General features: G+C 37.6%; 2 protein-coding genes and 1 pseudogene across 3 annotated transcripts in view; 2 read left to right on the top strand and 1 right to left on the bottom strand.

Moving 5' to 3' along the window:
* Positions 1-27,568, top strand: part of Fchsd2 (FCH and double SH3 domains 2) — a 208,542-nt gene that overhangs the window by 144,396 nt on the left and 36,578 nt on the right. Inside the window, exons 9-12 of one of the 2 annotated variants that reach the window (XM_005074012.4) lie at positions 11,520-11,642; positions 17,540-17,635; positions 19,393-19,464; positions 27,094-27,210. In XM_005074012.4, coding sequence (XP_005074069.1) covers positions 11,520-11,642; positions 17,540-17,635; positions 19,393-19,464; positions 27,094-27,210 — 408 coding nt within the window. The remainder of the gene's footprint in view (positions 1-11,519; positions 11,643-17,539; positions 17,636-19,392; positions 19,465-27,093; positions 27,211-27,568) is intronic. The other variant, XM_005074013.4, reaches the window with a different exon arrangement.
* On the bottom strand, positions 8,548-8,933 carry LOC106021457 (annotated as a pseudogene).
* On the top strand, positions 9,286-10,273 carry LOC110341645 (40S ribosomal protein S15a-like). The gene has a single exon (XM_040757856.1). The coding sequence runs from the start codon at positions 9,401-9,403 to the stop codon at positions 9,743-9,745; it is 345 nt and encodes a 114-aa protein (XP_040613790.1). The 5' UTR covers positions 9,286-9,400; the 3' UTR covers positions 9,746-10,273.

Below are 27,568 nucleotides of genomic sequence, written 5' to 3'. Positions count from 1 at the left end.
GAAAGAGCCAAACATGATGCCATGTACCTTGTATTCTCTGCTACAAGTGTCAAAGTGCATCCACAGCCAGCAAAACAATGCATGACAGATTCTGAGTCCCTTACATGAAACACCGAGGACCAGGTCCAGGGTTTGAGAGTTTTTCATATTTTGGAATATTCTCATCATTGAACATTCCTAATCTAGAAATATATATTTTTTACATACAAAACTTTCTTAGAATCATGGCACAGAACAGTTTCCGATTTCAGTGTTTTTGAGATTTTGTGTTGATCAGACTTTCTTTTCACTATGATAAAAATGCTTGATACAAACAATGTAAAAGGGGAAGTGTCCCAACCCGCAGGATACTCAACGTGGGTCTGGTGGACACCTAGGAAAAAGATGGGGAGCAGGGGATACAAGGACGGACGCCAAGACAAGAGTCTGATCAAGGGGACAACTTTATTCATCACAAAGGGATTTATATAGGGGGAGGGAGGAGGGAAAGGAATGGGGGGGTGTGCTGTAGCTGTGATGAACCTGGCGGAGCGGAAGGTCAGTGGAATGGGTAGGTTACCCTGTGTCCTCTGGTAACCTAACTGCAGACTCTAACTCTATCTTTCACATTCCACCTTCTATTGTTTAAGCCTACACCCTAGATAAGCCGCAGGTCTGTTTCTGGAATTTGGCAGGTAGCAGGGTGGTCCGGAGTCATGTACTTTCTATGAGGGTCTTTTCTTATGAGTATGTGAGGCAGCTGCACCTGGTTGATGGCCTGAGGTCCCTGACAGGGAAGAAAGATATTTTGACTCATGGTTTCACAGATGTCAGTCCATCTCTATGGAGAGGACACGATGATGTACAGCAATTCACAGCATGGGGATCACGAAGCAGAGAAAGTGGAAGGGACCCAGAGCCAGGTATAACCTTCCAGAGAATGTTTCCTGACCTACTTTCTTTAGCAAGGCCCCTCCTTCCAAACTTTCTACCACCTCCTAAAGTCATGCCACTCTCTAGGAACCAAACATTCAACACACAAGACTGTAGAAGACATTTCACATTCAAACCATTACATTTGCATTTGAGATACTTGGATTCGGGATGTAAGCTGTAATGAAGCACACTCAGGTATCGTTTCCTCCAGAAAAAAAATCTTAAAACTCTGTTTGTGTAGATGCCTCTCTTCTGTCATCCTATATAATTAAAGTTATCCTGTTATATGCTTATTTCCAGTGCCTGGTTAATTTCTCATGGTTATGTGTTAGAAACACACATACAAACCCAATCTCAAACCTTAACATAGTTCTTGACACACAAGAAATATTTTATTGAGCTGTTGACTATAATTATTTCATCATTATATCATAGCCCCTCCTTTTCATAGTACTATGGATTGCATAGATAAGGCAGTCATGAAGAAATTTAGCGGTCACATGTGAGTATATTTATCTAAATTGTTCCTGTCAGAAGCTGATATGGGGCTGAAAAGGATCAGACCTTACTCAGTATCACTACTAGTTATCTAGGAAGAAAGCAAAGAAAATAGTGTCTCATGTCTTAAGAAATTTGTTTTAATTCTTCCCTAATATGTCAATGTAAAGAACATTCAGATTACCAACATCTGTAATACTTCACAGACAAACTATATTCTTCATGCTAAATAATTTCTGACAGTTCAGTACCTTAATGTCAAAAATACATACAAAATACAGCATTTGGATAACACAACCAAAAGATGAGTATTAGAATTTCCTGATCAAATTGGAATGTCAAGAATTCTTCTATTTGTATAAGTTGTATGTGTTAGGTTCATCTAGTTTAGACATCTGCAGATCTGACCTGCTGCCTAAAAGTAGTTCTCAATCAGGCCTCTGTAAAGTATGCTTCTGAATATGCAGCTGTGTTCATGTCTTCACTTCCTTGGGGTGATCAGTACCACTGCTAAGAAAGAGCTCCTCTTTGCTACTGCACTGGTTTGGTTGTTAAGCAGAAATCTGGCATTTAAATGTTCAGTTTTTAACAAAAAGGTTTTGAGACCTGAAAAGAGGCATTAGGGGGTGGCCTATACACAGGAGGAAAGGAGTCAATAAAGAATGTTGGGCCAGTGAGATGGCTTAATGGGCAAGGGCCCTGCAGCCAAGCTTGATGACCTCAGAACCCACATGATGAGAGAACCAACTCCTACAAGTTGTTTATCAACCTTCATATGTACATTATAGCTTGTACACATACAACAAATAAATAAATGTGAGACTGTTTTTAAGTAAAAAAAACCCAACATCACCAGAGAGGCAGAGGCAGGTGTATCTTTGTGAGTTTGAAACCAGCCTGGTTTACAGAGCAAGTTCCAGGCTCCAAAGCCACACAAAGAAACCCTGTCTTGAAAAAGAAAAAAGAAAGGAAAAAGTCCCCAGCCTGGTGGTGGTGGTGTATGCCTTTAATCACAGCACTGTGAGGCAGAGGTTAGGTGGATCTTTGTGAGTACAAGGCCAGCCTGGTCTCCAGAGTTAGCTTCCTGAACATCCAGGACTACACAGAGAAACCCTGTCTGAAAAAAACAAAACAATAACAAAAATGTGCCTGAGGAACTTTATTCCTGAAATTGCTAGACACAGATTTTAAATTGCCTATTTTATTGTATTCAAAGAACTAAAATGAACAACTGAAAGAAAATATGAAATTGAAGCTCACAAAAAATAAAGAGAAATTTAAAGTTAAAAAGTGAAACTGTGCTAGAGTATAGTTTAGTGGTACAGCACTTGTCTAACATTTTAAAGCTCTAAGTTGGATTCCCCAGTACTACCTAAATAAATAAATATTGAAAGGATTTAGCAACAAAAATGAGCTAGTAGAAGAGTCTATGAAGTTGAAGGCAAATGTGTTGCAATTATCCAGTCCAAGAATGAATGGTTACTACTTACTGGTCTGCTTTGAAAGACAATGCTTGATGTTTGGTGTGGTAGTATACACCTCTTACCCTAGCATTTGAGAGGTGGAGGCAGGAGAATTAAGAATTCAAGTTCAGGTCCTGGCCTGGTGGTATAAACCTTTAATCCCAGCTCTCAGGAGGCAGAGAAAGGTGGATCTCTGAGTTTGAGTCCAGCTGGTCTACATAGTAAGTTAAAAGACAGTCAGAACTACGGAGAGAGAGAGACTGTCTCAGGAAAGAAAAAAGAAGGAAGGAAGGATGAAGGAAGGAGGGAAGGAAGGAAGGAGGGAAGGAAATTTAGGTCCACAGTTGCATACCAAGTTCAAGACCAACTTTGACTACATGAAACCTGTTTCATAAAACAAATGAAAACAATTCAGTGCATAAAACAATATTTATAAAGTACTGTGATACTTTGTAACATAGAGATATGTTTTATACAGCAATAATTGCCAGAGAGGTGAGAAAATGGAGCAATACCAAAGCAAAGCTGCTGTGTGTTAATGTATTAATCCAAACCAGATGGTTTTGAAATAAAATGCTACTTGTAATCTCCATACACATCCTACAAACATCATTCCTAAAAAGCATTGTGAAAGAAGCAGTGTCAGTAAAGTAGCACTTAAAACACTTTTCTTTTTTTGGTTTTTCAAGACAGAGTTTCTCTGTGTAACAGCCCTGGCTGTCCTGGAATTTACTCTGTAGACCGGTCTGGCTTTGAATGCATAGAGATCAACCTGCCTCTGCCTCCTGAGTGCTAGTAAAAATCTCTTAACAGACTCCATGAAAAGCTATTGTTTCATTTTATACTAGAATGATGTTGCTAGGAAGTGGTGTAACTGGGATTTGAATGCAAGTATATGTGACTGGAGACTTGCTGTGACTCATCTTGCACTGATCCTGCAACCTAAGTCCTCCAGGAATGACAGCACACTCACAAGCAGATGGCCATAGTAGTTTGCAAACCTCTCTTAGCCTGACTAATCTTCATGCCAGTAGGTAATTGATTGGACTCCACAAACTTTAGAAAAGCAAAATTAGACTTTTTTCCTTGCTTCACCTTGTAATTCAGACAAAAGTATCTTGGTGTGGTTTTTTTGTTGTTGTTGTTTTTTGTTTTTTTTTTTTTTTTTTTTGGTTTTACGAGACAGAGTTTCTCTGTATTGTTTTGGAGGCTGTCAGTCCAACCCAGCCTCAAACTCACAGAGATCCGCCTGCCTCTGCCTCCCGAGTGCTGGGATTAAAGGCATGTGCCACCACCGCCCGGCAAAAGTATCTTGTTTACTTCCTCTTTACAGAACCTTAAGTAACTCAGCTTTTAAATAAAATGGCCAAGTATAAAACTAGATAAGGTGTTTCTAATTTTACTTTATATTGACTGATATATGGAGTCATGGGTTAAGATATTTACACTTAAGAAATGCAGCCTGGAACTTACCTTGGTTCCTTTAGATTTATAAAAAGTTTTTTTTTTCTTTACTGGTACAATTTGGGACTTCTGAGAAAGGATAAACAAAAGCAAGTTAGCAATCAGTATCTTCCAAAATCAGCAGCGGTCTGAAGGATTTTGTGATTTAACTTTAAGACAGTTCTCATTTATCATTTTGATATTTGTTTCCTTGACTTTCACTATTTTAGAAATGCCCACTGCTCTCAGAAAGAGGAGAGTTTGTTTTTCTAACTGTGTGGAGGAAGATCTCAGCATAATGCTGAGTACAGATTCTGACCTTCCTGAATCTAAATAAGGAGGCCACTGTTTAAAGTTCTCTCTTGAGGGGAAATTACTTAGAAAATGACACAGTGTTCTTCTCCTAATTCCTAGCTCATCATGATTTTCCTCTTTGAGCAAGTTCCAGGAAATTTATAGTTTTCCTGTAAAGTAGATATTGGATAGAGGACCCTAGAATTCCAAGTTTTTGTGTGTGCCTTTAGTATGCTCCCTGTTTTCCCTCCTATTTTAAACAATTGCTCTTATGAACTTGGATTTTAGAGATCTTGCAGGTAGTACGAGTAAAGAAACCAGAAGAATATGTAGAAAAACAAAGAAACATGACTCCTTGAAGGCATTCAAATTCAGTTTGTTGTTGTTGTTTTAATGCTGATGGACCATTCAATTGTACTGATTAAAGGCCCTGTGGCTTCTCAATTTAGATATTACAGAGTTCTTTTCCTAAATACGTGTGTTAAGGAGCTAAAGAGTTGGTCTCAACAGTTAAGAGCACTTGTTGATCTTGCAGAGGACATGGGATCAATTCCTAGCATCCACATGGTGGCTCACAGCCTTCTGTAATTTCAGTCACAGGAGTTCTAGCCCTCTCTTCTGACCTTCATGGGCACTGGGCATGCACATGGTACACATTCATGCATGCAGCCAAAACACTCCTATACATAAAATAATTTAAAAGCCTTTAAAATTCTGTATTAAATAGTCAAAAGTTTTGAAACATATATTTGGATGACTTACCTACTAAATTTTTTTTTCTTTGGTTTTTCGAGACAGGGTTTCTCTGTGGCTTTGGAGGCTGTCCTGGAACTCGCTTGGTAGTCCAGGCTGGTCTCGAACTTACAGAGATCCGCCTGCCTCTGCCTCCCGAGTGCTGGGATTAAAGGCATGCGCCACCAATGCCCGGCTTACCTACTAAATTTTTAAAGTATTAGAGACAATCAAGGAACTCATCCAGACTAATTCATATGTACCACCATTATTTATGCCCATGTCACACCTTTATAGTTGTGATTTTTATATCATTTATCATGTAAATAGTTCTTATTTTAAGGGGATGGAGTGATGGCACAGTGGTTAAGAGTATGTATGTATGTATGTATGTATGTATGTATGTATGTATGATGCAGAGGACACAAGTTCAATTCTTAGCATACACTTTAGGCTGCTTACAATTGCCTGCTCCAAGGGAGGGATTTGATATCTCTAGTCTCCATGAGCACCCACAGATACAAATAATTAAAAATAAATCTTAAAAATAATTCTTACGGGACTGGAGAGATGGCTCAGAGATTAAGAGCACTGACTGCTCTTCCAGAGTACCTGAGTTCAATTCCCAGCAACCATATGGTGGCTCACAACCATCTATAATGAGCTCTGGTGCCTTCTTCTGGCCTGCAGGCAGACATGCCTGGCAGAACACTGTATGCATAATAAAATGCACACATTTTTAAAAAGAAATAATAATTCTTACTTTAAATTTATAAGAAGCATACATCATTTGGATTTGCTTGATTGAGTTTGAAATAGAAATTGTTTATGGTAAGAAGCAGAAGAAGCCCGGACGGAATGTGTGAAATCCTGAGTGAATGTGTATTGTTGACATGGGCACAGCTATGCCAAGGACTCCACGGCCTTAGACCCATGAGAAATTGACAAAGCCATTATTACCATATGGGCCAGGCTAAAGAAAGATGGCAAGGCTTTCCCCAGAGTATTCAGTTGCAAGTGCAGGCTTCCTCCTCCCAGGTGTTTACAGCCTGAGACTGCTATCTACAGAGACCTCTTACCAAGATTAGTTAACCCCTCCCCTAATCCTGTCCCTAATAAACACACCGAGGTTCCGAATTGCCCACAGTAACAAGATGTAGTACTCCACCTGACCCCAGCTTTGTGCATGCAGGCGTGGGTGTGTGAGTGCATCTGTCTGTCTATCCTTTTTTCATTCATTCCCTCTCCATCCCTAATCAGGGTTCCAGGATCCAAGACATGAGGGTCTCAGAAATCTACTACTATATGGCTTTTGATCTGTTTAGTTGAGGAGAAACAAAATATAGGAAGGTAAAGTCAATTATCTATGCAAATCAAGCTTCTTCTTTTTTGTTTTTTTGTTTTTTCAAGACAAGGTTGTCCTGTGTAGCCCTGGTTGTCCTAGAACTGACTCTGTAGATCTGGCAGGCCTTGAACTCACAGAGATCTACCTGCCTGTAATACCCCCCTTCCCCCAGTGCTAGAATTAAAGGCATTCGCCACTGCTGCCCAGCTAAGGTTTTTCTTATAATGTAACAAAAAGACACAGTTTGGAATATGTCTGATATAAATTATAGTTATAGAAGGAAAAAGGAAAGCAAAATTTTGTATGTTTTATTTGGTACACACACACTTTTTTGAAGTTTGGAACTTCTTTATTATACAGTATGTAAATTCTATGGCTTCTCTTTTGCTAATGTTAATACCATTGGTCATGGGAGTTAATCCATATTTTTAAACCTGTAGTAGATTCTGATCCAATACATTATTTTTCAAACAGGTATTTGCTAAACGTTGTCAGTATGTCTGGCTTCATACTAACCAGGCTGCCATGGCCCCTCCTATTCACAGGGCTCAACAATCAAAGAAAAATCAAAGTGTCATTGACACAGGGTTATGTCTTGTGGTAAAATGACAAGAAATACCTAGAGTTCACAGCGATCAAGAGAAGCTCTCACAGAAGAATAATGACAGGGAAGAGTGGGTGGAGAAAAGGCGGGTGGGAAAGCTCAGAAGCAAAAGAGAAGTACTGGTAGAGCACAGTTTAGGGAAACTGTGACAGAGAGGGCATGGGGCCTGAGTGAGTGAAAAGGGGTAAATATAAGCCAAGTCTAAATCATGCAGTTGATAGCTAATGAACAGTCATATAAAGTATGCAATTCAGAAATATCCTCTCAGCTGCAGTGTGACATGGGTTGGAAGGGCCAGGCATGGTAATATACCTTTAATCTGTGTATTCCAGAGACACATTCAGGCAGATCTCTGAGTTTGGGGCCAGCCCAGTCTTCATAGTGAGATTCATGCAAGCCAGTGCTTCATAATAAGATCTTGCCAAAAAGTAAAAAAGAAAGAAAAGGATTGATAGAAACAACTAGATGTAGGAAATTGTTGGGAAAAGCCAGATAAGAAATAACAAAAGTACCTTGAAGGCTAGCAATGTAATTTTGTCTTATAGTGTGTGCTTTGAATGCATGAAGTACAAAGGTTTGATCCCTAGCACTGTTAAAATTAATTAACTTTTAAAGACCTTGATTTTTTTTTCTTTCCTGCTTCCTGGTACTTGTACATAGCTAGCTAGCATAGTGCCTAAGTACAGTTGACACTAAATAGCAAGATCATTCAGACTACATGGGAATTTAGTTTGCTTTAACATGCATGCCTTATTCATAATACCTGTTTTACCATGTGTTGTATATAACGTTTTGACTGATTTCTTTTTTATTTTTTTATTTAATGTTCATTGGTGCTTTATCTGTATTCATGCCTGTGTGAGGGTGTTGGATCCCCTGGAACTGAAGTTACAAACAGTTATGAGCTGCCATGTGGGTGCTGGGAATTGAACCTGGGTCCTCTGGAAGAGCAGCCAGTGCTCCTGTCCCCCCAAGTCATCCTTCCAGCCCCTTGAATGGTTTCTTGCAAACAGTATTATTATTTCTAAATTAAAAATGTCATATCAGAAGATATATGCCCCTTTTAAAACAACTTAATGAAAATCATGATTTGAGATAGAAATTTATATTTCAATTCAACACACCAGTGTCTGATAATGTTCATAACTACATGAAGATTATAGTTAAGGCATTTGCACTGCCGGGATTTATAGTACTCAACAGTGCCATCTAGTGGTTAAAGATGGACAAATTAGCATTATTGCTACTATTGCTTAATAAAATTTTATTTTTCCAAATGTACAGTTGATTGAACCTGTTCGAGCATCTTCACCAGAAGCTGTACCATCTCTACCCTTTGTGTTTCTGGTGTAAATCACTTGTGCTCTGCTTAAAACCAGCTTGATAAGTCCTTTATAAGTAGCTCCTGAAACCTGCCCTGGCCAAGGAACCACAAGTCTTCAGTCTCTCAGCTGGAGTAATTAGCTTATAGTTGGGCACTTCCTTACAGATTAGCTTTGTCAAAGAGGACTAGATTGTTGAACTTGTCCCAAACTTTGCCTTTGGACCACTTCTTTTTGGCCTTGTCGCCAAACTTATCTACTGGGTCTTTGGGTTTTTTGGCCAACTTTCTGGCATCTTTCTTCTTTTTCTGTGGCTTTGGAGGCTGTCCTGGAACTAGCTCTTGTAGACCAGGCTAACCTTGAACTCACAGAGATCCGCCTGCCTCTGCCTCCCGATTGCTGGGATTAAAGCATCTTTCTTCTTCTGGTCACCCTTGGGTAGCATGATGAAGCTCAGTAAGTGGCAACGACCACTCACAATTCAGTATTACTACTCAATGCCTTGGGAACAGGTTTGGATTTGTTTGTTTTTGACACTTCTATAGATGATTCTTATAAATAGCACTAACATATAAGGAATAAAAGGGAAAAAACCAGCAATGTTAGATGATATCAAAATTTAGCCCTGGCTGTCCAGAAACTCACTCTATAGACCAGGCTGGCCTCAAACTCAGAGATCTGCCTGCCTTTACCTGGGATTAAAGGTGTTTGCCACCACTGACTGGCTTTAAAATGTATCTTTCAAAAAGACGCTTAATCTTTCCACACCATCACCATAGTACACATGAATGTCCTAGCTGGTGTTCTGAAGAGCATCAACAATGCTGAGAAGAGAGGCAAACACCAGGTCCTCATCAGACCCTGCCCCAAAGTCATCGTTCAGTTCCTAACTGTGATGATGAAGCATGATTGCATTGGTGAATTTGAAATCTTTGATGACCACAGAGCTGGAAAAGTTGCCATGAACCTCACAAGCAGGTTGAACAAGTGTGGAGTGATCAGCCCTAGATTTGATGTGCAGGTCACAGACCTAGGAAAATGGCAGAACAATCTGCTCCCACCCTGTCAGTTTGACTTCATTGTACTGACAGCTTCAGCTGGCATCATGGACCAAGGAGAAGCAAGATAAAAACACGCAGGAGGGGAAATCCTGGGATTCTTTTTCTAGAGATGTAAAACACATAAATAAAAAGCCTCTATGGACTATGAAAAAAACTAAAAACAAAACGAACAAATGCTTGAGAAAGTAAAAAGGCAGCTCATAAAATGAGAGGAAATATTTCCAAATTATGTATCTTGCAAAACTCTAGTATCTACAGTATATAAAGAATTCTTGCAAGTTGAAATCAGAAAGACATCCCAACTAAAAAATTTGAGTCAGAGGCTAGAAATGTAGCTCAGTTGGTAGAGTACTTGGCCAGCATGCAAAAAGCTCTGGGTTCAATGCCCATTACTGCATGAACCAGGTATGATAGCACATCATCTAATGCTAGGAGAAAGCAGAAGGGTTGGAAGCTGAGATTGGGCCAGTGAAATGGTTCAGTGGGTAGTGACGTACAGACACACATCAGGCAAACATTCATACACATAAGATAATAAATAAAATAACAACAACACCAATAAAAAACACAAAGCTGAACACACACACATACCCCAAAAGTTGGTGGCAAGGATATAGAGATATTAGAATCTTCATGTATTGCTGATTGATATTGTACAGCACTATGAAAAACAAAGTTGCCGTATGGCCAAAGACAGTTCTACTCCTGCGTATCCTCAGAGAACTAGAAGCAGCTACCAAAGCTAAAATAAAAGTAAAAGTGAAACTCCAAAACAAAAATTCATTTGGAAGTAATAAAAAATATTGATGTCTAGAGCACTTTCACACATGCTAAAATGACCTCTAGAATGTCTAGGAAACAAAGGAAAGGTTGGCAGTTTTTTGTTGGGACAAAAAAATGTACACAAGCCGTTATTAAAGAAAGCTCATTGACACTGTTTGAGAGAGCTGGGGAGCTCTGATTAGAAAGTAGCTGCAATCATTGTGCACAGAGCTAGCTGCATGCCAGTTCTGTCAGTTTATGAGAAAAGAAAAAATACAGACTTAAAAGATAATGGTGCATACCTTTATCCCAGCATTTGGGAGGCAGAGGCAGGTAGGTCTCTGTGAGTTTGAGGCCAGCCCTTTCTACAGAATGAATTCCAGGACAGGCTCCAAATCTGCAGAGAAACCCTGTCTCAGAAAAAAAAAAAGAAAGAAAAACAAAAACAAAGATAAGGCTACTGTTTTGATGGGTTGGAATAGCAGGAAAGTTCTTGGAAGGGTTGATGAGACCTGAGTGTTGTTCCTTTTGGCCTCTCTATTTCACATGTGTTGATAAGAATGTTTTCTAGTAGATAGTCAAACAAAAACATGAATAAATGTTTGTGAAATTTTATGTTTTCTCTCAGATTACTCTGTAGCAGATATATACAAAATTCTAATTTTACCAATATTGGGTGAGAAAAATGGAGGTTTAATATTTATTGTGTATCTTTTCCAAGCTCTGTGCCTGGATTCTTTCATTAGTTGGTGTAAAATTCCTACACTTCATTGTCATGATGTGTCTACAGAGGCAGATAAGCAAAGATCAGAACCCAGATGATTTTGTTTCCAAAATGTTCTGGTTTTTTTAAATAAGCTTTAGCAATATTAAAGTTTCCCTTTGTTGGTTGCTATTCATGAAAGATTCAGGACTTCCCTAGTAACTGCTCACTGTTCACATATTCTTAGGTAATATCTGTTTTTTGTCAGCTTATTAATAATTTTTTAAAGTGAGCATTCCTGCTTTTCTTATAGACAAAGGAATTGTGTGCCAAAGCTCTATCATAATTTTTGGCTTCTCTATATTCCTCTCTTTTAGGCTCTTGATGGAAATGTCTATGACCACCTCAAGGATTATTTAATAGCCTTCAGCAGGACTGAGCTAGAAACTTGCCAAGCTATACAGAACACATTCCAGTTTTTGCTAGAAAACTCCAACAAGGTAATGTGTCTTTAATACAATGGGTGGCATTGCCATTTTAAAATCTAAAGTTTTTTCATACATTCAAAATGAAGATGCCAGTTGTAGAAGAAGGCTTTAAAGGATGTATTTCTGAAAAAAAGTCTCCTTAACAAAGTTGGAAAATGTTCTGATCACCCATCGGATGAGTGGAGAAACTGTTGTCACAACCATGAATAAAAGGGGAGATAGTGTAGCAGGCTAGTTAAGATATCAGTCTGTTGCTATACACATTAGCTTTGAGAAGAATTAGTGAAGAATCCCATCTGTTCACATGAACTTCAAATCCATTCAACTCAGTCATTTGAGAGAACTAGGTTGTGTATCAATACAGAGCTTATGAAAAGTATACACAGAATGTAGCATTGATAATTGGTTAAAAAATAAATTCTGTAATGCCTTGGAGTTTGTTTTTAGCAAATTAAATTCACTTTTTAAAAAAGATTTATTTATTTATGTATATGAGTGCTCTGTCTTCCTGTAGGTCAGTATGGCAGAAAAGGGCATCAGATGCCATTTTAGATGGTTCTGAACCAGCATGTGGTTGCTGGGAATTGAACTAAGGACCTCTAGCAGAACAACCAGTACTCTTAACCACTGAGCCACCTTTCTAGCCCTAAACTCACTTTCTTTTGGGGGGTAGGGAGGGTTTAAGAAATGGTTTCTCTGTGTAGCCTTGGCTGTTCTGGAACTCGGTCTGTAAACCAGGCTGGCCTCAAACTCACAAAGATCTTCCTGCCTCTGTCTCCTGAGTGCTGGTCTCAAAGGTATACACCATCATACCTGGCTCTAAACTCATTTTCTATATCTTGTCATTCTTTGATAATCTTTTCATTTAAAATATTGACCTGTTAACTTTGCTGATATGCCACATTGAATATATGATTGTTTTAGAAGATAATGATATATCCCTATAAATGTTACTTTCTGGGAAATTTGTTACAATTATTTCCTGACTATGCATTTTAAAATTTATGCATTCTACTACCTAGATCTACTCCTTTAAAAGATATAGCTCAATTCTTTTTTATTTTTCTTTCTTCCCTATCTCCCTCCCTCCCTTCTTCCCTTCTTCCCTCCCTCCCTTCTTCCCTTTCTTTTGTCAAGGAGACTGGCTAATGTATTTAGAAACTGTTTAGGAATTCATGTTCAAAGATAGGAATGAGAAGGGTACACAGATTCTTTATCCTAAACACCTAATGCAAATGGTCTTGTTTCAGTGTACCTGAGCTCCTGATTCTATGTGTTAAAAAGACAAACAAACAAAAAAACATTAAAAGGAGCCTGGAGAGAAGACTCAGCAGTTAAGAGCACTTGTTGTTCTTGTAAAGGGTCCAGGTTCAGATACCAGCATCCATATGTTGACTCACTCTTAACCAACTGTAACTCTAGGCCCAAGGGATCTAACACCACCTTTTGACCTCCATGGGCATCAGGCATGCACATGTTGCACATAATGTATACATACAAACAGACAGAACATTCATCCACATAAAATCGTATAAATCTTTAAAAACTTAAAGAAGGAAAAGCATTTATGATGCTAAGTTGATATCAAATATAAATATTACTAGCATGATCCTTTTGGTATCTTGTCCTATGTTTATCCCTACCCAGAACCCAATAAAAGATGTAAAAACATTGATGTGTAGAAACAAGGATGAATAAATAGATGGGTACTTTTTGAAAGAAAAAGAAGGAAAATAATAATTGTGGAGTTGTGGTAATAAGTATGCAGGTGTTCATTGTGAAAGTCTTTATAGACTGTTTATTGATTTATTCATTATTTCATTTATCTTTGAGACAGGGTCTCACTGTGTAGTCCTGATTGGCCTGGGATTTACTGTGTAGAAAAGGCTGGTCTTGAACTCACAGAGATCCACTTGCTTCTGCCTCTAAAGTACTAACATTAAAGGTATGCCCCACCACACCTCGCCAGTTCTTTTTGTTTTAATGTATATGTTTGAAATAATAAGAGAATATTAAAGGAAAATGTCTACAGAAACTTGTCTATTGGAGGAACTGCTGAAAAAAATTATGTTTAGTAGTCAATTCAGGTTTTCTGAACTCTTTTCTCATTTTTGATTATTTTTTGTTTTGTTTTTAGTATGTTTTAGCAGCTTTCATTTTCCTATATAGTTGTCCATACATCAGATCTGGTGGCACACATCTTTTAAGAGCATGTCAGTCTCTCTGGCTATCTCCCTTGTTATTTCTATTTGCATTTTATTTTTTTTGTGAAACTAGTCAGTTTTGTTAACTTTGCTAGAAATGTGTTTTGTTCTATTTTTCATTGTTCTTTTTCATGAATTATTACCTTCGTCCAAAGTATTTCTTTCTATGTTCACTTTATGTTCTTGCTATTTTTAAAAAATGTTTTACACACACACAAATACCCTACTTCTACTACAATCTGTAATATTGAGGGGTGAGGGGCTTTTATTTTTATTTCTATATTTTCCCCTCATTAATCCATGAATTATTTCGAAGTGAATTTTTCATTTAGTAGGAATGTGGCAGGGATACTTCCAACTTTATTTGAGACTATATTTTTATTCTAATTTTGTTAGAACAAAATTATTTGACATAATTTTTGAAACTTCTTTTTCAAAGAAAATATTAAGTTAAATACACTATTTTTAGTTTATGAAATATGTAGGCATGAAAACCAGCAAATACTATACTATTTCTTAGGCATTCTTAGTGTCTCTTACATTATGAATCGCATGTTTGTTTTATGGAAAGGAAGACAGACTGAGCCTGAGAGTGTGTCTCTGTCTCTCTCTGTCATCTCTCTGTTCTCTCTTTCTTTCTCACACCACATGCACTTCTATTACTGTAGTGTTATTCTACTGTTATATATTATCTCTTTATCTTATTCTTATTGAAAATAAATTAAAAATTTATGAAATGCTTTAGAGACAAAGAGATAAGTTTTTATTTTCTGCCTTCACTCATATCTCTCTCTCTCTCTCTCTCCCTGGGGGGGTAAGGTATAAATGAGATGCTCTTATGTCAAAACTGAAAGTGATAGGAATAAAAAATCAATATGAATGATGTAGCTTGGAGATGTGCCCTGTTTTTGCAAGTGAGAAGAGTTCACACCTACAAGTTTTATTCCATGTGCTTTTCTGTTTCAAAGAGTTCATTATGCTGCTCTGGTTATGGTTCAGAAAGCAACCCAGATATTTCTAGCCAAATGGAAAGTTTGAAAACCTAGACTTTTTATTCCACAGTGTTATTTTTCATCTGGGTAAAAATCTGTTTTTCCTGCTTGCTTACAACATAACATAGTCCCAATGATGTTGTAAGGGTAATTCATGCAGACACTACATACTATAAATGTTAAAGTGCTTTCTATAGCTTTCATTCTCTAAATGGAAACAGCTGGCCCTAGGAGCTTCTATTAAATTTGAATTATTTATGAAGCTTTCTCTTCTCCTTAATATTTTATGAAATGCTTTGTATATGTAACTGAAGCAGATGTTGCCATAGATATTTTCTCTAGGTTAGTAGCTCCAAAGCAACTCTACTGTCTGTATAGTATGTTTCTGTGTGCTTGCTTTCTGCCTGCAAAGGATACAGAACAGTTCAGAACTTGAAATTTTTATCCAGTTTCTTTAGAAACTGTCCATTGTTATAATACATAACACCTTAAAAACTAACCAGAAATAGTGAATTTAATAAAATGAAGAACAAAATTATTATCATTACAGTGGATATGAAAGCTGGCCGTGTTGGCACATGCCTTTTTATCGCAGCATTTAAGAGTCAGAGCCAGATGGATCTCTGAGTTCGAGGCCAGCCTGGTCTACATAGTGAGTTCCAGGATAGCCAGGGCTACACAGAGAAACCCTGTCTCAAACAAAACAAAACAAAAAAACAAACAAAGCATGTGAAAAGCCAGCAGTTAATACTGTTCTCAGTAGTGAAATGCTGCATGTTTCCCAAGAACTGCTTTTATGAGTATGCTTAACTGCTGTACTGAAAGTCCTAACTTAAACTTTTAGATTAGAAAGAGAAGAATCAAAATTACCACTGGTTGAAAATGGTATGATTCCCTGTTGTGGAAACTACTAACAAAATAACCCAGGTAAAAAACTAATTCTAACTCAAGAAACAAGATCAAAATGTAATAAATAACTAGTGTTTGCCTCTACTCTTAACAATGAATGATTTGAAAATAAAATTAAGAAATCAATTCTACCTACAATAGTATCCAAAGAATAAAATACCTGGAAATAAATTTAACCAAAGACCTACATACTGAAAATTACAAAATATTGTAAAAGTGGATATAATATAAACAATAAATTTTCAATTTGAAGGATTCATATTGCTGACTTTACAGTATTATCCAATGATTTAATATAATCCCTATGCAAACTCCAGAAGCCATTTTTGTTTATAGATGTGGAAAAGACAATCTCAAGTTTATATGGAACTGGGAGGAAACCCTAACTAGCTGAAGTAGTATTGAATAGGAAAAGCAAAATTGAACTACTCACAGTTCCAGCTTGATGAAGTTTACTATAAAGTCACAGAAATCAAGACATAAATGGCCAGTGAATACTTACAGGAATGCTTACTGTACTTACATGGGCAACAGATTTCAACAGAGGTACCCTCACTGTTCAGTGGAAAGGATATGATCTTCAGAAAAGACACTGAGACAAGTGTATGACCATATCCAAAAGAGCAGAGTTGCACCTCTACCTAATTTTTAATACTCTCTAATATACAGCAAATAAAAGTTGAGAAAAGGCAAGCAGTAAAGCCAAGTAGAACTCAGCTTGTGTTTGGTTAAGTATTGCTACTCCTGGCTTTTCCCAAGGTATATCATGCAGTAGGTTGGTTTTAAAACCTGAGACCTATGAACCATATACACATAATGAAAATAAATATTTTTTACAAAGGAAAAAATGAACTGGAAGAAACCAAAGGGACTATGTGCTTTCAATTCCACTTCTCTTCCCTTCTCCCCTCCCCCCCAACTTCCAACTTCAATAAGCTTTTGTGTAGTAACTATCTTCTTGTCATCTTAAAATATTACATGTTATTTATCTGGTCTCCTAATCCGGAATAGTGTCTAAACTAATACTATCCAAATTTATATTCCTGATAAAATCAGACACATAAAAACTCAATTAAAAGAAAAGTAAGATATGTAATATTTTTGTTCCTTTTTGACCACATTGTGTTGGAAGATTTCTTGCGTGTTTAGAAAATAATGAGGTGCTAGAGAGATGACTCGGTAGTTAGGAACAAATAGTAATCTTGGACCTGAGTTCCCAGCACTCACGTCAGGTTGCCTGTAACTCCAGCTCTAGGGTGTCCAACCCCTTCTAGCCTCCATGGGCACCTGCATTCACAAACCTATACATAGACGTGTATGTATTCACATAATTAAAATAAATTGTTGTTTGTTTTAAAGAAAATAAGCCAGTCATGGTGATACATGGTTTAATCCCAGCTCACGGAAGACTGAAGCAGGTAAAGCTTGTGTAAATGCAAGGTCAGCCTAGTACATAGTACATTCCAGGCCAGCCAGAGCTCCACAGTAAGACTATGTCAAAAATAATAAGTAAATAGTTGACTAAATCTTAAGCTATCATTAGTTGGTGTGGGGTGTGTGTGTGTGTGTGTGTGTACTAGTGCACAGAAGCATTCTACAATGCACTTGTAAACTTGTAAAGGTCAGAGAAACTTTGTGGGTTGGTTCTTTTTTTTCACCTTTATATGGTTCTGGTGATTGAACTGAGGCCATCAGCAAGCACGCTTTACCCGATGTGCCATCCAGCCAGCCCCCAAACTTTAGAATGCAATTACTGGACATTTTAACCTTACTTAAGACTTACAGGTTCCTGTTTTATCTTTAGGTGGTACGAGACTATAACCTTCAGCTGTTTCTACAAGAGAATGCTGTATTTCACAAGCCTCAGCCCTTCCAGTTCCAGCCTTGTGACAGTGATACTGTAAGGGAATTCCACATCTTCATTTCCCTTGTTGTTTGTGCTTGAATAAGCAGCAGAATCTGAATGTGTCTCACTAATTTTAACAACCAGTTCTTTCTTAGTACAGCCAGCACATCCAGTGTCTTTGTACTGTAGGTTGAGTTAGAGAAGTCTCAGAAAATCTAAAAACAATTAAAAAATAAAAAGTATTGAGTGAATTTTTTCCCAGTATAAATTTTGTTTTCTGGCCTAACTTCATACTATATCCTTCAAACCAACAAGTGGCTAAATTTTAACAGAATAGAATTAAGAAATGGAATGGTAAGTTTGTGCATGAAAATATTTTGGTTGGCTTTATACAAATTATAGGTCTTTGACAATTCCCTTCATATTTTAAATTGTTAAAAGTATTAATGTTAAACCCCAATGGGAAGTTTTTAAATAGCAGACATAATCATTTTTTATGAGAAATGTTTACAATGATTGGAAGTTTGAAAAGAGACAATATCAACTTGACAATAAAAATACAAAATTTAGTAATATAAAATAGCAAGGTAGTCTGAGCATATCTAGCACATTCTCCTTAAGTAGGCAAGCTAAGACAGAAGGCAAAGTATATTTGTAAGTCTTTTGATAAATTCAGAGTCAGTACCAGAAGAGCTTATAGTTCAAGAGTTTACTAGATAGATGAATGTTTGATTTTTTTTCTTCCCCTTCCCCCTAAAATAAGGTCTCAACTTTGTAGCACGAGCTGGCCTCAATTTCACAGAAATCTTGCCTCTGCCTCTCAAGTGCTGGAATTACAGTGTGAACCACTTACCCAGTGTTTGTTTTGTTTTCTTATATTATAAACAGCCTTGTATTGGAGGCTATATGGAAGAAATGGAGGAAATCCTTATTTTTCTCTACATAATAGAATTTATTTGTTATAACAATGCCTCCCCTTTTAAATACTTACTTATTTACTTTTACTTTTTGGCAGTGTTGGGGAGGAAATCTAGGGCCTTGTGAGTGCCAGGCAGGTGCTCTGCTGCAGAGCTGCCTTCCCAGGTCTTCCCCCTTTAAAAGCACTCAACCTCTGCTTACTGACTTCAGTGACATTTCCTTTTCTTTTTATCTATCTATCTATCTATCTATCTATCTATCTATCTATCTATCATCTATCTATCTATCTATCTATCTATCTATCTATCATCTATCTATCTATTTTGAGACAGGGTTTCTCTATGTAACAGCCCTAACTGTCCAGGAACTCACTCTGTAGACCAGGCTGGCCTCAAGCTAACTACAATATCCACCCGCCTCTGTCTCCCAAGTGCTGGAATTAAAGGTGTGTGCCACCACCACCCCGCTCAGTGACATTTTCTTAGGGTTTGACTTCTTTGAAGCCTGGAATGAATAAGAAAGTTGGAAGATTCAGGATATATTTCTGTGTGGTAACTTATTTCTATAATTCCAGCAGTAGGGAGACTGATGCAGAAGAAGGCTAGCATGGGCTACAAAATGAGATGTTGCTTTTAAAAGAAAAAGAAGATAAGAACAAGCTTATCAAGTTTGACAAGCTTAAAATTCTGACCAATTTGAGGTTGTTTTTTCATTGCCCATTTGCCACAAAATAATGGTGATTCTTACTTCAATTTTCCAAAGCTTAACTATAGCTCTAAGACCTCTCTTTCTTTCTAGGCACTGTGCTAATGTTCTTAGCTGTTATGTCCCTGTTTATCTTAAAATTCTAACTCTCTGCTGTTTTCTGTCCTTGTGCAATCTTTACTGGGCAGAGTTTAAAAGCCGCCCAACTGGTGGATATTGAGCTCTCCCCTGTCAGTGCTCTGAGAATGACCATAGCTGAGGTACATGGGGATATGGGCAAGGGTGGAAGGGTGGAATGTGTGGGCTTGCATGTCATTGAAGGGTGGGACCTAATGTTGGCATAAAAGCCCAATATATATCTAGGGTGCCCTTAAATGAATCAGCCATGGCTATCAGTTTTTACCTTATATATTAGGAAGGGTTTTTTTCTATTTGTAATCAAGAAAGTGAGGTGCTCATTCTTAATCTTATTAGAAGCACCTTAACTTTCTTCAATACAGGGGCATTAAGCTAATCCTGCCTTTATTATAAAGAAAACTGGGGCTTAAAAGTAAAGAAACTTCACCAAAGTCTTATCATGAGTGAATGGCACATAGCTGTTGTGATGGCAGTGATAATGTTTTCCTTGCTTTACATTTTATCTTCTGAAAAGGAATGTTCAGTGCTTGTGGAGCTATTTTTTTTATAATGGAAGATGATAACTACAAATTTATAAAAATGATTGCAGATTGTTAACTATAAAATATTTTTTAATTTTTATGTGTATGAGTTTTTTGCCTCTGTGCATGTGGTCTTTATGTGTGCTTAGTGCCTGCAGAAGTGCAACGAGGGTGCTGAATCCCCTGTGAGCCACTGTGCAAGGATTGAGAACTGAAATCAGGTCTTCTATAAGAGCAGCCTAATTCCAGCCCTTATGTGTAATTTTTTCTGCTCAGAAAGAATAAACACCCAGGGGCTAGAGAGATGGCTCAGCAGTTAAGGGCACTGACTGCTCTTTTAGCAGATCTGGGTTCAATTCCCAGCACCCACATGACAGCTCACAACTGTCTATAACTCCAGTCCCAGGAAATCCAACACCCTCGCAAACATGGGCAGGCAAAACACCAATGTACATAAATTAAAAATAAATTTATTATTGCCAGACAGTGGTGGCGCATGCCTTTAGTCCCAGTACTCTGGAGGTAGAGGCAGGCAGATCTCTGTGAGTTGGAGGCAAGCTGGCCTACAGACCAAGTTCCAGGACAGCCAGGGCTACACAGAGAAACCAAAAAAAAAAAAAAAAGAATAAACACCACCTCCAATATTTTCCCATCTTCATATAGTTTAGAATTCTTCACGAGGATGGAGCCACTGTTTAACTGCTGCCTTTTAGAGTTGATAGCGCTAAAGCTACCCTGGAGTGAAGAATGTTAAGACAGAGCTGTTAACTCACTCATCCTGTGAGTTGAACTTTGGCCATGCAGGAAGGACTAATAGCCTCTTTCCTCATTCGTATTTCTAAAAACATTCATGCTCTTATCTTGTTTTGAAGCATGTCTTTTTAGCAAACACCAAATCCCTAATGTGTATGCAAATCACTCAATTACAATGGTAACCTTCAGACCTTGAACTAACATGTATACAGATAAGATTAAGGCACTAACTGCATATAATGGCATTTTCTTGGTGTCCAGTGACTGTACAATCCAAATGTATGATTTTTTAAACAGGTTTATTGAGGCATACTTACATAATTAACTCAGTTCAGTATACTCAATCATTTTGTGTTTACAAATTATATAAGTATCATTATAAAATAAGTTCTAGAACATTTATGTGATGATGAGAAGACCCCCCATATCCAGACAACTTATATTTTCTTTCTCTGTGATTTTCCTTCCTAGGCATTTCACTAAATTAAATTATGTAGTATGCATTGGTCTGTTATATCTTGTTTCTTTCATTTAACATGTTTGTCAGACTTATCCTGACAAATGTACTTGTATTTTGTTGCTTTTTTTTAAATTTTCTGATTTGTATGAATATTCCACATTTTATCTGTTTATCATTTGGTAGACATTTAAGTTGTTTGCACCTTGGCTTTTACCAGGCTGGGAAGAAGTCAGTAAAGTGCTTTTCTTTCAAGTAGTCCACTGCCCAGAACTCACGTTTAAAAAAACAAAAACAAAAAGGCTTGTTGGCATGCTTAACAGTTCCCAGGGAAGAGCACAACAATTGATTGTCTGGTGCCAAATAGTCAGCCTTGAAAACAGACTTATAAGTAACAGACTGAGAAGGTGATATTTAGATATATGTGTGTGTTTATGTATGTATGTTTGTGTATATATATATATACATATATATAATGCATGTAATAACAATTAATGAAAGAAGAGAGCATGAATTTGAGAGAGCAGACAAGGATGGGGATATGGGAAGGTTTGGAGGGAGGAAAGGAAAGAGAGAAATGTTGTAATTATAATTAAAAAAAGAATCTCAGTGCTGCAGATGGTGAAGACAGTTGACTCTCTGTAGCTTGCAGACCAACCAGCCTAGCCTGGTTGGTGAGCTTTAGGCTAGTGAGAGACTATATCTCAAAAAAAAAAAAAAAAAGGTGGGCCAGGTAGTGGTGGTGCCAGCACACAAGAGGAAGAGGCAGGGGATCTCAGAGTTTGAGGCCAGTCTGGTGTACAGAGCAGGTTCCAGGACAGCCAGGGCTACACCACAAAGAAACCCTGTCTCAAAAAAAAGAAAAAGTGATGAACAGCACCTGAGAAATGGCAGTCAAGGTTGTCCTCTGGACTCTGTGTGTGTGTGTGTGTGTGTGTGTGTGTGTGTGTGTGTGTGTGTGTGTGTGTGTGTGTGTCCTCTGTGCGTGTATGCACGCGTGTGTGTGTGTGCGTTTGCACACATGTGTGCACGTGCACGCTCCTGACCAAATATATGTGCACACAGACAGCCATAGACAGAGGCAGTGGAGGAGATAATGCTGTCATAAACATTTATTTATATTTATGTGTCTTCATTTCTCTAGGGTTGCTCGGTCATGGTAAACTTATGTTTAAATCATTTTTCGGGAACTGTTAAACTATTTGCCAAACACCATTGTTTGTTTCCACCAGCTTTGTATATGGATTCTTGTTTTTCCGTATCATAACAAATTTTTGTTGTTGTCCATATTCTTTTGTTTGTTGTTTATTTCACAGAGCTAGAGGTCAAACCAAAGGCCTTATGTATACTAAGCAAGCACTCCTCTGATAAGCTACATACCAGCCCATCTCTTTGATTTCAGTCATCCTTGTGGATGTGAAATAGTAATTTTTGGTAGTTTTGGTTTGTGTTTATTCAATGACTAGCTATTGAGTGTTTGTTTTCATGAGCTTACTATACCTTTATATCTACTTTGGTAAAATATCTATTTCAATCTTTTATCCATTTTTATGCTTTATATTGCTTTTATGTTATTTTCTTATTATTAAGTCTGTTTTAATTATTTTTTTTGGGTTTTTCGAGACAGGGTTTCTCTGTGGCTTTGGAGGCTGTCCTGGAACTCACTTTGTAGACCAGGCTGGCCTCGAACTCACAGAGATCCACCCGCCTCTGCCTCCCGAGTGCTGGGATTAAAGGTGTGCGCCACCGACGCCCGGCTTTAATTATGTCTTTAAATGTTTATTTATTAATAGAGAAACCAAAGACAAGTTATAAGAGTTAATTCTCTCCTCCTATGTGGGTCTCAGGGATCAAACTCAGATCATAGACTTGATGGCAAATGCTTTACCCACTAAGCCATCTCACAAGTCCTTGTTATGGAGTAAATCTTGATGATGAACTAAAATTTATCCTGCAGGGATCAAGAAACAACATAGCTGAAATTGGAAAGGAACAAAAATGAATGTATGGTATTCTTTGAACATTTAGTTCATGCTCTTTATGACAACTATTTTAGATTACAATTTTGAATCCTTGCTTTAAAGTTGAGGAAGTTTGTCAAAGTCACTCAGTTAACAACTGGAGCTGACAGTGTTTGAGAGTGATCTAGTTCTAAAATGACAAGGAGCCCTGTGGTGATGAGAGAGAATTTGAGAAAATACTATGTTATAACCTGGGCTTTTGTTGGGAGTTTTATAGATAATAATAGATGGAGAACTATAGAATTTATTTAGGTATGACAGTAATATAAGATACATTGTAGAGATAGGATAGAATAATTGTTCCTTAATTTTATTTTGAATTGTATAATTTGAATTAAGAATTTTGAGTTACTAACATTTAATGGGTAAGATTTACTGCTATGATAAAATAGAATTCTTCTGAAGAATTCTGTATCCTACTATAAATTTTTTTTTAAAAAAGCACTTTTTTTCTGGTGAGATGGCATATTTGTAGAAGAGAGAGAGAGAGAGAGAGAGAGAGAGAGAGAGAGAGAGAGAGAGAGAGAGAGAGAGAGAGAGAGAGAGAGAGGCTCTTGCACAAGGCTAACAATCATCTGTGACTCCAGCTCCAGAGGATCTTCTGGCCTCTGTGGGCACTACACATGTGGCAAACACACATACACAGAAAATAAAAATACATCTTTAAAAAAATAGCACCATTTCATGTATATAATCCATTTCAAATTGTAGCATATATGCATTCCTACATAACTCCAAAATATCTATTTAAAATATATCATTGTACAATTATTATTAAGGCTTAGAGTTAACTGGTTTTTTTTTAAGATTATTTGTTTGTATGTGGCTGCCCATAGGAGTATGTATGTGTAGGTGCCCAAGGAGACCAGAAGAGAATGTTGGTTTCTCTTAATCATATGTGAAGGCAGTTGTCAGCTTCCCTGTGTGGGTATTAGGAATGGAACTCTGGGGGCAGCGGCTACGTAGACATATTTTAGCTGCTGAACTCTGTTGTTTAGCATATCTTTTATATCACATTAATGAAACGTGTTTCAAGTTATTTTAATATATTGTTATGACTTATGTTTTAGAATACTGTAATGAAAGGAACATACAAAACTGATTTTTTGTGATTTTATGTGTTCATGTTTGTGACTGTATGTTTTCTAGTATACCTGTGCATGCATTTACATGTGTGCCTGTGAATGATTCTAGTATTTGAACTAAAGTCCTAATGCTTAAAAGGCAAACACTTTATTTACCCACTGAGCTATCTCCCCAGCACTAAAATGAACTTTTAAAGCCATAGTTATTTGTATTCATTACTACCATCAACTGGAGAATTGTAATATTAAGAAACATGTGACTACAAATGGTACCATGCAATATAGAAGACTTTCCTGTCTATATTTCTATACAGTTTTTGATTCCTAAAGCAGTCTTTATATTCTCATGTTACCATTTCTTAGATGATACATATAAGTCAAAAGTCCTTCTAAAGTTACATGGGTTGACACATACCAATAATCCCAAACCACTGAAGGCAGAGGCAGGAGGAGCACCAAAAGTTGAAGACAAGCCTGGTCTACAGAACAAGCTTCAGGTCAGCCAGGTCTATCCACACAATGAAACCCTGTTTTGAGAAATAAAAAAGAAAAATATCATAATTTATTTGCTGAAATTAGTTTTTAATGCATAATTACTTGGGAGGATATGAAATGTATACTCATACACACACACACATACACATACACACACACCAATAAAACCTATTCTGTGAAGAAATGACAGATACTCATATAGTGGTTGTATAGTGGAGACATAGTGGGATTAGTTTCTAACCCCAGCTGTTTGTTTTCTATGTATTGAAGTTTGCAGACTCAGCTTTCTTATACCTTAAGTGACTGCCTTACTCAGTATGAAAAGAAGCAATGTGACTTGGTGCTTGGCACATAGTAATAGATACTGGCTTTTGTTATTTTCATGTAAGAGGAGTCTTAATTTTCCTTTTTGTTTTAAGCTTTGTTCCTAATTGCCATAGAAAATACCAGACTATCAAAGATAGAAGAGATGACAAAGATGATGAAATCCTGAGGTCCTCACCTTCTTTTTGGAACTGATATCAGTCCCTTGAGACTTCTTTTATGGTGTTCCAAAAAGTAGGTCTCACTGCCCTGTTCCTTAGCATTTTATAAGCCTACAAGGGGTGTGGAATAAGGAATAGTCAACCCAAGCAAGGTGACTCCTCCCTGTAGTTAGCTTGTGGGTATCAAGAATTGGTTCAAGAATAGCGTGGGCAACACTGGGAGACCCATCTCTGACAGCTAAGTCTGTGTTCTGAGCCAGGATTCTCGCTTTCCAGCACCTCTGAGGTACATACATCTCAATATGTCTTCCTCCGGATAACAGAACTAGTAATGACTGTCCTTCAGAATGTTGCTAACACGTCTTTGAAAAACCACAGGTCAATATCCACAAAAATAGATAAGTATGATGTGTACAGGCAGAAAAAAGTGAGGACCATTTCTCCCTTTGACTCCCTGACAGGAAAGACTCTTTCATCTTTATTTTCCTTTAACTATAAATAACAAGGTTTTAGGATGTAATGATAGCAAAACTCTGACATTAAATTTCTTTTGTATCATATTTTACTATAATTCTATCCAGTATTTCTGATATTCATTTTTATCTTCCACATATGAATAGTTACATTAAGTAAATACCCACTTACTTTAGGATTTTTGCATATTTAAATTTTACTTAGGTGGGATATTTTATGCACCTATTTAAAAATTAGTAAAAAATTGCCCTAATGTGGGGGGCCAGAGAGATGGCGCAACACTTAAGAGCATTGACTGCTATTGCATAGGACCCAAGTTCAATTACCAGTGCCCACACAGTGACTCATAGCCACCTACAATGCCTAGTCCAGGGTATATGATACCCTCTTCTGGCCTTCACACAGACCAGGCACATGCATTTTGAACAGACATACATTCAAGGCAAAACATTCATACAATAAAAGTAAATAAAGATATAAAATTTAAAATAAGTAAATAAAAATTTAAAAGATAAGTAAATGAAATTTTAAAAAATTAAGAGCTTCAGTAATTTTTGAAAATTGCCCAGTTATATACAAAAAGTAAATATATTGCTGGGAAACCTTACTTGAAGTTTTTAACATTTATCTTTATGTGTGTGTTTCTGTATGGCTGTGTGTACATGAGTATAGGTGCTGAAGAGGCCAGAAGAGAGTGTTGAAGGCTGTGGAACTGGAGGTGCAGGTAGTTGTGAACCACCCAGTGTGGGTGGTGGAAACCACACTCCAGTCCTCCTCAAAAGCAGTTTGTACTCAGCTACTAAGCCATCTCTCCAGCACTACCTGAGAATTATTTTTTGTTTGGTTGGTTTTTGTTTTTGTTTAGTTTCTTGAGACAGGGTTTCTCTGTGTGGCCCTTGCTATGCTGAAACTTGCTGTGTAGACCAGGCTGGTCTTGAAGTCAGATCCATCCGCCTCTGCCTCCTGAGTGCTAGGATTAAAGGCGTGTGACACCACTGCCCAGCTAAGAATTCTTAACACATGGGGTGGCTCTTTCCTGTGATGAAAATTTCGTTGCACTTAGCAGTTTGTTATAAATGTGGAAGATAGTCATAGAGAATTTGTGGGAAGTCCTCCTGTTAGGTAAATAGATATCATCCCCTTAGGTATATACTGGCACAGTGTCCCAGCAATGAAAGACACGCTTTCAAAGGACAGGTGTTATTTTCTGGCATCTTCAGTGTTGCTAGTCAAGTATTTAAAGAGGGAGGGGTTCATCCCCAGTGGCTTCTAAGGCTACTAATCTCTGTGTAGCTGCCTCACATTGGCTTTCTGTGACATGAGACCTTGCTTCCCACAGTAGTGGGGCTTACATTACATTGTCAGTGCTGATTAAGGAAAGACCCTCTGGTCCAGTTGCAGATTGGTAGAAGTTGCAGTGGAGATAACAGTACTTCTCTTTGTTCTCTCTTGTATTGTAGAGTCGACAATTAGAATCAGAAACTGGTACCACAGAGGAGCACAGTCTAAATAAGGAGGCTCGGAAATGGGCCACACGTGTGGCACGTGAGCACAAAAATATTGTTCATCAGCAGCGGGTAAGTGTGGCAAAGCACCCTGGCTGTGTGCAACTGAAATCAGATTTCACATAGATTTAAGGAGTTGAATTTAATTGTGTTTGCCTGTGCACTATGTGTGTGCCTGATGTCCTTGGAGATCAGAAGAGAGCACTGGGAATTAGATCTGCTGGAACTAGAATTATAGACAGTTGTGAGCTGCCATGTGTGTGCGGAGAGAACTTGGGTTCTCTGGAAGAGCAGCCAGTGCTCATACCCACTGAGCCATCTCTCCAACTCCAATGAGTTTAGTTTTCTGAATGTGGAAAAATTATGTATGTTTTCCCTGTATGTTCTCAATAGTCAGCATTATGCTCTTAACTCTTGCCTGCCTTGAAAA

The sequence above is a fragment of the Mesocricetus auratus genome, unplaced genomic scaffold (assembly GCF_017639785.1).
Source record: "Mesocricetus auratus isolate SY011 unplaced genomic scaffold, BCM_Maur_2.0 Super-Scaffold_4256, whole genome shotgun sequence".
Lineage (NCBI taxonomy): Eukaryota > Metazoa > Chordata > Mammalia > Rodentia > Cricetidae > Mesocricetus > Mesocricetus auratus.
Note: the sequence above shows the minus strand (reverse complement) of the source record. Positions and strands in the feature narration are given on the sequence as shown.

Excerpts from the sequence above, each read along its gene's own strand:
- LOC110341645 (XM_040757856.1), top strand. The coding sequence starts at position 9,401 with ATGAATGTCCTAGCTGGTGTTCTGAAGAGCATCAACAATGCTGAGAAG.